We start from the raw sequence: 11646 nt of genomic DNA, 5'->3' as shown, positions 1-11646 counted from the left end.
TGTAATAGGGGGCTACATTGACCGTCAAAATAACAAAAATTTTATTTTATAGGCCCTTTGAAAAATGTTTTTGTGTGACGTTGTTAGTTGATACATTTGATATGTCCTACGATTTGTTTTTGGGTTTTTTTGCTCTCAAAAAACGTTTCCTAGCAAAAAATTTCTCCACAGACAACAAGAGAAATAAATAAGAGAAATACACAAAGTGAAAAAAAAATTGTTTGCATCAATTAAATTGTACTTATTTTTCCTAGTATTTAATAGCATACAAACAATGTTTATGCTGGTTTTCCCAAATGTTTTTGTTGTTGTTGTTGTTGTTGTTAGTTTTTTACAGAGTGGTAGAAATAAAAACAATTGCAAATGAAAAACAAAACAAGCTAAACTAAACAAACAACAACAAAAACAGTATACATACTGTATTCATACATTCTGGATTTAACAGTAATATCTAAAAACCCATCAACTTGCAATTTGACCCCATTAGTATTACACAAAATGCGGTTTAAGTACACATACATTGTATATTTGCATGGACTTTTTATATTTGAATGAATTGTTACCATAGCTGTAGACATATACATATGAATCAAATATGACTGAATATGAATCAAAGTCAATATATATATATTTTGACTTTGATTCATTAAAATTCAGCATGCTTCATTCATGGTACTTTTTAATATTGTTGTTGAAAGCTGTTATGTTTAGTATGTTATTGTTATCTATATAATTGCTAATTATGTGTTTATAATGTTAATATGTATATTCATAAATACATTTATACATAAATACATATATTTATAAGTACTAAGAAATTAAAACGTTTCATATAAATGTATAAAACATGAAAAGATCCTGATGTTAAAAAAGCTTTGCATAAATACATATTTCTTATGGTGCCAATATGTCACATGTCATACATTGTTTCAGTGTATACCCAAACATACAAAAAGGCAAGTGCAACCTTGAGTGTAATAATATTAATGAGATTACACTAAAAAGTAAAATCACATTTAACTTCAGAACCCATATCTAACTGAATTCCTCCCTAAACTTCCTCCTTTGACTCTCAAGTGCATTCAGTTCACATTTACATTGTGCTTGGTTGCATAAAAACATAACAGCATTTATTTAGTCATGCAGATTTACTTCCTGATGCCACTTTTTGCTCATAAATATCTGTAAATGTCTCCGATAGTCCATTTTTGGTGGCAGCTGTTGACTTCCCCTTTTTCGATATTACCAGTTTACAGTTTCACAGTTTGAGAGATTTGCGAGAACACACCAGCAACGACTATTACTTGTTAGGACGAACTTCTGCATTGTTTTTAGCTACATGAGAGAATCGAACTATTTTTATTTGGGCCGCCTCAGCATTGATGTCCCGCCACAGATATTCAGGTGAAAGCAGTTTACTGGGTTTGTTATGAAGGAAATACTTGTTCAAGTGGGACTCTTCGTGCCATATCGCCTCAATGGAGTTTGTGATGTCAATGTTCATCTGCTTCCGACAGGTTTTGGTGAGATGATGTACATTCTTCAGTGAGCCGCCAAAGGCAGCGCCAGTATAATAATAATCACCTTCTCCAGCTGGAATGTATGCCTGAGACTCTGGTCTTCGCTCATATGTGAACTGATCCCTTGGAGCATCAAAGAACCAGGGATGTATCACACCTACCAGACGACCCAAAGACTCCACTCCCCAGCGGCCGTAGAACTTTGTATCGACATCAAGGCAGAAGATATAGTCTGCCTCACTGGCCAGTTCATTCTCTATTAGTTTCTCCAGTATTTCCATCCTGCCCATACTGATATCCTGCCATCGGTTCATACTTGGAACCTTTCGGACCGTCAAACTATGATTTTCACTCATCTTAATTTCAGGAACTTCTTCTGGTATATCCGTGAACAGATAGTAATTCACTCGAAATCCAACAAAGTAATGCTGCTCTGCTGACTCCAGAAAATCTTTGAGAAAACGTGTGTATCTAATAAACAGAGAAAACACATACAGGGAGATATGTTAACAGTTAGGGTGCTTATTTAACAGCTAGGATTGCTTTCCTGCCTCCGTTTTACTGCTTTCATTAACTCTTTGGGACCGAACCTTAGACTGTATTAAAAAAACGTGTTTTATTTTTGCGTCATCATACCAGCTGTTTACTCCGCAAAATGTATGGCCGCAAAATGTATGACATTGCGTTATACATCTCTGTACTTGTATATATTTATGTTTTTGAACCGTTCGGTTTGTTTACAAAGCTAGTGCATAACGGCAACGACAACAGAAATGATTAGGGCTGCAACTACTAATTGATAAAATCGATTATTATCTATATTGAAAATAATCGACGACGATTGTCGATTAGTCAACTAATCGATTATCAAAGTAATTGTTAGTTGCAGAAATGATATTGCTTGCAACGCGTCGTCAGTTACAGTCGACAGGAAAGTGAGTGAAACACACATTTTTTTAAATCAAATAATACATCATTAATAGCAGTTCACTTCCGGGATTTTCTACTATTGCATTCACAGTAGAAGTGAACCCGGATCACGGGTGCCCACCCGAGGTTTGGACGACAGCAGCACACTATTCAAACTCTGACGTCAATCGAACCCTGGTGAGCACTAAAAGTGCTAGTGTAAAGACATCCTTAATTACTTTTTCCAAAAACAAATACAAACGAATGAGAAAGACCGATACAAAATCAAAATGAAAGGTATCATGAGGAGCTCACTTTCCCAAAGCGAAGACTGTGGTCGCTATGGTAAGATTTTCTTGTTGGTAGATGGAGTCTATCAGCTTGGCGTCAAAGGTTCCCTCCCAAATGATTGGAGCTAACCAGGACGTTACAGAAGCAACATCTGTCCGACTTCATTAAAACACAGAGACAGAGCTGTAATTGTTCTACTCATGAATGCATATGGGCTATAATATATGCTATAAAAACATAATACTTACCTTACCAGCGCACTGGGCTGGTTGTACAAAAGCCTGCGAACAACAGACATTTTATCTGTTAATGGAGTTAATATAAATGTAAATACATTTAAAACTGGTTTACCAGTTTTATCTATTTCCATCTGATCAGAATGATAAAAATGACCATGAACCAAAAATGTTTTCGCCTTATGTCATTAACTAAGGATCAACCTAAAAAAGTCTCTAAGAAAATGAAGTTTTACGCACCCCAGCGATGAGCGCAATCCGAAGTTCTTAAGCTTCCACTTTGACCTGATAATAGCAGAGTCATCACTTACTTATCTGAAGTATGGTGTGTGTGTGTGTGTGTGTTAAGTTGATGGGTATAAGCATGAACTACATTCTCAGTAATAACGCAGAACTGTACCTAGTCACCATTATTTTGTGTGTTAAAGTGATGTGTTTATTCATATGCATTATATCATTACTTACTCAGTGAAGATTTTTTCTATTATCTGCCTTTGTTTGCAACTTAAAAAATAAAGAAAGACACGTCAGCAATGTCAGCAAAGAGAGTAACACATGCACAACATCTGAACCGTGTTTGTCTTATTGCACTAAACTCACCTATTCTGGTAGGCGTTAAGGTAAATGAGCCTGTGAAAAAAGATATACAACTTAATGACAAGTGACCTTTGTAAAGATGTGTGAATGTTTAATCACACTTAAGTTTTATTTCTCATTTTTGTCATGTACATACATACAAATTTACATAAAAATGCAGTTTCAGATTTTCCTAGTTTATAAAGCATTTTGCATTAAAAAGCCAATATATGTCCATTTAATTCCATCTAATTTCCACATTAAACACACCTGTTGGGAATTTGACTCATTTGTTTCTTTTTCAAAAGTTCTTATTTTTGCATATTATTAAGCAAATTATATATGAGCTTCCACTTCTATAAAAACCTTCAGGATATAGACAGGGCTAAAAATGTAAAATTTGTGCTACTGAAATGGAGATATATGACTCATTGTACATTTTCAGCCTGAAGCTCACGCGTTTAACAGTGTTTTCACACTCTAATGTCACATGTTCAGTATTTCCTGTAGTCAGAAACACCCTCGGTTATAGAAACATTTTTGGTAAAGGCTTCATAGTGTATTTGTGTTTGTGTATTGGAAGGCAATTTATTTAAAACGTGTTTTTGTAATATTATTGAATCACAGACAGGCCTGTTGTTTTCTTAAACTCCTCTGATTGGCTTTTTCAGTATTTTCTAATATATTTATTAATTTTATTAGGCTACAATTAGTGTAATATTTAAAAATTAAATAGTATGCCCATTGAGGCACTAAGCAAGTTATTCCTTGAATATGCAAATTCACCAAAATCCATTCATTTGATTTCCTACAGGGATAGAGTAGGAGAAAGCAGAAAGCCTTAAAATGGGTAAAAACGTGAAGACTATAATCTATTTATGGTAGATACTGAAGTGTCATTATCGCTCATCATACAGCTCATTATTGAGCTGCGATTTATAGTAACTAATTAACTAACTAAAGATAGACCTTAACTATGACGCACTTAAATTCCTGTTGAAACTGAATAACCTTTTTACGAGTAAGAATGTCTTGGTTTGTGTTTTTAATGTTTTGCAATTTTTTCAATTAAACTTATTATTAAAAATATCAAAATAGCGTTTCATTAGTAACTCCTCGTAATAATCAATTATCTTTTAAATACACAAATAAAAATATATAATTATAATTGGAATACAAATAGATTTGACGAGAAATTTTAAGTATATATTTACTGACTACAAAAAGCTGCAGAAACGGATCACTGCAATTCAAAAAAGGTGATGGACTCCAGGCAGTGAAACACTGATTTGCAGTTATCATTTTATGTTAATATGCTGAATTAAAAACACTCATACCCTATTGGTATATATTGTATTGACAATATTAAACATCTATATTCTGCATAACTAAAGTTTTTAAATAAACACTGACAACATTTTTGAGATGAACACTATGATAATATATACATTGGTTGGCGTGATTTTTCTAAGAAAGACAAGTTCCTGGATCAACATTTTTTGTTGATCCTGGATCAACATTACTGTCCAAAAATATAGACTTTACCCACAGGTGTCTGATTTTGCTGCGATAGATATTTTCTAGGAACAACATTTGAATTAACATGAGTAATCTCTAAAATCAGAGAAAATAATAGAAGAATGACACTAATGTACAAGCACCAAACACTGACTGTAAACCTAAACTTTACAAAAATGACAAACTGGTTATTCAAATCTTTTTGGTTAATCAGTGCTGCTCCAGGGTAAAACAAATATGTTAACCCAGAAACATGTCACACATGGTAAAATCAAGATCAGAGATTTAACTCAATCCTTACCCCCTAAACCTAACGCTATCCATAATTTATTCCCAAAATCAGTTGGAAATTATAACTGATTAACTATGATGTAGAAGCACCTATACTAACCCCTAAACCTACAACAGATATTTCCTGAAAAGTTATCTATTTCTAAAAGTTATCAATTCTGATTGGTTGATAAGAAGGTTGTTTTGTATGTGTAATGTGTAATTTTGTAAATTCATGCATACAATTAACACAAGTGATCACTCAAATTTAGACCAACAACATTCACTGGCAAATTTACTTAATGTGTTTCCCCCGCATTGAAGTCAGGTACATATGAATGTCAGGGAATACCAATCCTGGCTATATATTAATATCCATGGGCCACTGGATCTTATAATGAACACTTCATATAGAGTCCAACATCATTTAGTTTAAACTGATTATTGCATGTTTTGCTTCCCCAATAAATCCAGCCGTGCAGCAGACTTATTCGCCACTCAGTCTAGCTGTCTTCTGGTGGAAAAGTGACATTGTTTAAGAAGAAATGCAATCTCTTTATTTCTCTGCCAAAAGTCTTTCTGCATGTTTTCAGAGCTTAAAATGTGAAGCTTATAAAAAAATCGTGGCTAAGTGGCACTGACTGACAGTTCTTTTAGGACCACTATTGTCAAAGATAACTTATAATTTGCATACATACGATAAAAGACTGTAACTGACAGTTCTGTTAGGACCACTATCATCAAAGATAACTTACAATTTACATACATAAGCCAAGAGGCCCTAACTGACAGTTCTGGGAGGACTACTATTGTCAAAGATAACTTACAATTAGCATACATTTTAAGGTGGGTTTATAGTTCTATTCTAAAAGCAGGGCGAGCATAAATAGGGTAGACAGAACAGAACCAACATTTGTATCAACACAATTCAGTAGTTTAACTCAGTGTGTCACGAAGAACCAACATCCTTGCTGCTCCTTGTTCCACTAACTTTCCAAGGAGATGAAAGCCATTTTCAATTGCTCTGTGGCAGGGTGCCAAGTGGCTAAGACTCACCGATCTCCATTAGGAACAGAGAACTGTGTTTGACTACTCTGACTTCTGAATTCTGGCGACAGAGTGTAGGTGGAATGAGGAGGTGCAGTGTGTCATTTTCCTGCATGGGCTGGCTGATCTGTTCTGAAGGAGATCTATATTCTGGACTCATTGTTTCCGAGTAATTTTATGGACAGTGCACTCGCCAGACACATTCACGTACCTTTGAATCGGCAGATCTCTGTTAGGGCACTCAACGGATAATTGCTGCCCAGAATCACACACGTTATGCCCATTTTGACTCTTGTTACCTCAGGCAAACACACTGAGTGGATTACATCTCACTGACTCGTCTTTGGCCCCCATAGTATTGGAGAATTCTTGCCTCACCTTAGTCCTAAGGTGAATTGGAGTCAGAATTGTGTTACGGTGTGGAGTGAGAAATGTTTCATTGCAGGATAAGGAGGTGATCCCGTCCAACATGCTCAGGGAGTACCATGTAGGTGCGGCGTTATTCAAGCAAGCAGCCTCGGATGATAAGATTCATCCCTGCACACTTTTTTCTCATCACTTATCTCCCTAATTATGACACTGGTAACAGAGAGTTGCTGGCCCGTCAAGAATTGGAGGAATGGCATCATTGGTTAGAGGGTTTGGGGGTTCCCTTCATTGCCTGGACTGACCACAAGAACCTTGAGTATATTTGGTCTGCCAAAAGTCTTAACTCCAGGCAAGCTCATTAGGCACTACTTTTTTGGACGTTAAAATTTTTCCATCTCTTACCAGTCGGTCTCCAAAAACATCAAGGCCGATGCGTTATCACGCATGTTTGTCTGCTCAGATTGGTTGTCTCTACACCCACTTGGAAGATCAAGTTGAAGCTTCTCACAGACTTAGAGACAGCAGTTAGTGTTGTAAATCAGGTCTTTCACATTCGTGGCATTTCCGGTAAACATAGTTCCTGACAGGGGCCCCCTATTCGTGTCTAAATTTTGGAGAGAGTTTTGTCAGCTACTAGGGGGGGACTGTGAGTTTGTCTTCAGAGTTTCATCCTCAGACTTTGAATCTTCTGCCTTTTTGACATGACACAATGAGAATATCCAGTGCCAAGTCCTGACTGGACGAAAGGCAGAGTTGGGGGTGGAGGTGAGTGTCAGCTGATTCAAGCTTGACTAATGTGACCTGCCAGAACTAACGCTATGCTCCATTTACCTCACCTATTCCTGCTTTGCTTATGTTGAAGCATAAAAGATCAAAAGACACACACAAACAAGGTAAAAAAAAAATAATAATAATAATTTGCTATTTCTTTTCTGTGTGATGTGGCACAAAAAATATAATTTTAACATTTATTTTTTTCTGTGTTATTTGTCATTTGGCTATTTAAGACCTACAAAAAACTATCACACAACCAATTACTACTGCTTAAAGCAAGTAAAACAGGTCACAACCATACGGATAGCTAAATGTGTCATAAATTGGCTATTTTTATGTACTAATGTGCATTTATGTGCACTTAATACTCATAAACATCATGGGTTATTAGAGTTTGTTACATTTGCAGTAGGCGTCAGGATTATTCAATTAACACATCATAATTTCAGCCAGAAACAGCAAAACAGTGAGAGAGGACATTTAAATGAGTTAATTTCTGAAGCTAAACTCTGTACAAAGCAAACCAGTTAAACCAGGATTTCAATGCTGTTTGTAGCTTAAATATGGTCCAACACATCTAACAACATTGTCATTTCAAGGGAACATAAATCATTTAATTTAGGGCACTTTCTAAACAAATAGTCACATCACAAAAGCTAAGACAAAGTATACTATATGAAGGAAGCTAATGTGCTTACCAAAAACCGTATCTCACCTCACTAACTTGTTTTCTAAACAAACACAAACCTGATCTAGTGCAACGGCATTCACAAATATTTGCTAACAATGCAGTTTTCAGGTAAAGTTGTTTTCAATGCATAGATATGTTCACACAGATGGATGTTGCTGTAAACATCTTTAAATAGAACAAACAACAAAATGGAAAATAACTTCCCCATTGGTTTATTCAAATTCAATAACACTACAAAACTGGGGATGTGGTAAAAATGTTATTACCAGCAGACTGACAATATATCATCCTTATTCTTTCCATTTATGTATAATCACTAAAAAATATTGAAAATAAAACTAATAATTAAAAAATAATAATAATAATTTAGGGAATTTAGAACAGCATAATTTAGGAAAATAAGTAATTATGTTGGTCAGACATTTTGGAGTACATTTCTGTGATGCGCGCTTGTATAAATTTTTTCTCCGTGAAATAAAAGCAATACGCACATAGAAATATCCTGGCCTTCTGTCACGCAGTGGCAATGTTACCAGCATCTGACAAATGACTCAGCTGCTTCTAGACAGTTAAGAGTTTTACTCCATTGTTGTACATCAATTCACAAACCAAACACCAAGGCAAGCTATCTAACATTGCTGAAGAGTAATTACATACCCACACAATACCATCCCAAAGAGAGCAAGAATGACGAGAAAACTCTGACGGAGCAGCATTATTCCTGGAATACTTGTGTCCACATTGATGAGAAGTTGAACACTGAAGAGTATGCGCGACTAATCAAGCAAGAGAGGTTTAGGTAAAGGAAGGAGGGGTGTGATGTCACAGTGAGAGGGATATTTCAGAGTCAAATAGACACATAGGGAGGGGCTTTTTAGCACAGCTGAAAAAAAAGAAAAACCAAAAACCAAAGGCAGACGATGATGAGAATTATAATAGAAAAAAGAATTATAAAACCTTTCAAAGAACTCACAAGGACAGAACTATTAGAACTCAAGTTTACTTTGCTGAGCTCATTAGATGTAGTACAAATAACAAATAAAAGCAATAAATAAAAACTGACTCGGAAATGAATTTGGCTTGTGACCCTAAGCTCAAATGTCAACGGTGGAACGAAAACGTTTGGAAATAATAGACAGAAAAAAATGTGGCTTCAAAGAATAGAGGAAACGAAAAAACACAAAACCAGTTACACATGAAACTAAAAACCGGGTTTAACATATGAGAACAAGTAATGTTTTTGAACTCTGACACACCCTTGTGATCTGTTTGAGAAACACTATCAGAAAAAAAAAAAAGACCTTTAGGGGCGCAACATCGACATCAGCACTCGTTCACGTAAATATAGCACTTGAATTATTTGATTTCTTTAGGGCAATTAATAAACAAATGGATTTTTTTTCTAATTTCAGAACTAACATGTTTTTAATATGCACACTTATGGATACATATGGTACAAATAAATGGTACTGTTGAATTGCTTTTACTGCTCTGTAATGACTGTAAATCATGTAAATGTTTACTTACAGTAATGTTTACTTGTTTGATTTGATTATACTATTTTGACATTGACAAGAAGGATGCGGTTAAAGCTCTAGGCAGGCACACAATAACATATACTAGAATGATGTGGTAACCTGCAATTGTTATTTCAAGGACATATTTGTACTTCACATAATCCATAAATGAATTCTGCGAGTATAATTTGTTAGGTTGTTATTGTCAGTGATATAATGACATTTTGACTGCATGAAATCAGCACATTATCTATGTAGCATGTAACAAAACAATCATAGCAAATGGTGAATACAATAGTTGACCTAAAACTGAGAATTCTGTCATTAAATACTCATTATATTATGTGCGGGGTCAGAAAGCTCCCGGACTTCACAAAAAATATCGTAATTTGTTTCAAAGATGAACAAAATAAAAATAAATAAAAGTTTTGGCTGAACTCTCCTTTTTATTTTCAGAAATACAATCCAGACAAGTGCCACTAAATGCAATATTTGCTCAAGTCAATATTTTCTTTTATTATTCAATATCCTGGCACTACATCAAACATGCATAATGCAGACAGACATGTAATTCAAGTAAAACCACATGGTACATGAGTCTTGCTATGAGTTGATGTACATGTTTGAAGATATTTACAATTTCCTTTATTCAAAGCATGGTAGCACTGTAAATATAAAAAAAAAAATCACAAGGTCCCGGTGTTTATTAACTTGTTTATTATCTAGTTATCTTTAAATTTCAGTGACATTTCCATAAGATCAATGAAACCTTTATTGCACCACATAAAATGTTTTTCACATTGCAAAAACTGATCAGCTTTGGAAAGGCCGATGTTTAATGAGAGAAATAGTTTGTTTAAACATACATTTAAGATGTATTTTCTCAAACATACCGGAAGTATAAAAAAATAATTCAGTTAGGAAGTGACACATTTCGTAGTGACACAAGTATACATTTCGTGTTTTAATTGATGTAATTTATTTGTTCCTTCCGGTGCTTCTTTTCAGACTGGGAGTTTCCATGGACGGTGTTGTGTATTGGCTCACTGGGATTTTCACCTGGCACACCCTAAGGGTGCTCTGAGGCCATTTCCAAAACACTAAATGAAACTCAAAGCAAATAAAGCACCAATTAATGAGACATGACATGAAAATTAAATTCTGCTGTTACTCTGAGATAAGAGTAACATCCGGCCATGTAACGAAATGGCGCATGACGGTGATATCATACCACTGATGGCCTGAGTCATTTCGAGATTGTAATACTATACCTATTCATAGCTGGTTAGAAATGAACAGCTTTAATGGTTAAAAGATGTTTTTAATATACAATGTTCAAGTGAATACTTATTCTGAGCATGAAGTTTTCAGTTGTTAACAAGCATCTCCGGGAATTACAAATTTCCAATACAACAGTACGAACTGAAAAAGTTATGTATATTGAGAGCAGGCAACCAAGAGAGTCACTTTTTGCATTTCCTGATCATCTGGCAGATTTCCCTAGTTAAGTGTGAATGCTAATCTCGAGGTACGACTCTGTCTTTTCCTTAAACTGATTGGATTAGCACTTAAGAATTCGAATGACACTTGTATATTGATTCCCGAGACTGGGAATGTTTCTGTTCTTGGGCTGAATCCTGTACATTTACATGCCGCGTTTAGTTTTCTCTGTAGCTCTATGTACCTTTCCCCGCGAAAGGCATAAAACTCTACTGTGCTGCGCCTTAGTTAGATTTTTTGAAGACTTCTTGATGACTGCAGCGAGTTCTCAATAAAAAGGAATAAAGATTCAATTTGGGAGAAGTATCCCATTAAACTGATATATAAATAAACTGCTTTACAGTGACCGAAAGAGGTCAAGGCGCCAACCACGAACAAACACAAACGCTCAGCAAATATTAACAATGCGACCAAATATACGGACACGT

The 11646-nt window shown here is 35.2% G+C and overlaps 1 protein-coding gene across 1 annotated transcript; it reads right to left on the bottom strand.

Annotated features, from left to right (window-relative positions):
- Positions 1 to 47: 47 nt before the first annotated feature.
- On the bottom strand, positions 48 to 9006 carry LOC122346179 (globoside alpha-1,3-N-acetylgalactosaminyltransferase 1-like). Its single transcript, XM_043240866.1, has 7 exons — positions 8859 to 9006; positions 3557 to 3586; positions 3422 to 3460; positions 3197 to 3241; positions 2969 to 3001; positions 2745 to 2879; positions 48 to 1991 (listed from the first exon to the last, which is right to left on the bottom strand). The coding sequence occupies exons 1-7, from the start codon at positions 8915 to 8917 to the stop codon at positions 1301 to 1303; spliced, it is 1032 nt and encodes a 343-aa protein (XP_043096801.1). The 5' UTR covers positions 8918 to 9006; the 3' UTR covers positions 48 to 1300.
- Between the last annotated feature and the right edge of the window lie 2640 nt (positions 9007 to 11646).

This window comes from Puntigrus tetrazona, chromosome 5 (assembly GCF_018831695.1).
Source record: "Puntigrus tetrazona isolate hp1 chromosome 5, ASM1883169v1, whole genome shotgun sequence".
NCBI lineage: Eukaryota > Metazoa > Chordata > Actinopteri > Cypriniformes > Cyprinidae > Puntigrus > Puntigrus tetrazona.
Note: the sequence above shows the minus strand (reverse complement) of the source record. Positions and strands in the feature narration are given on the sequence as shown.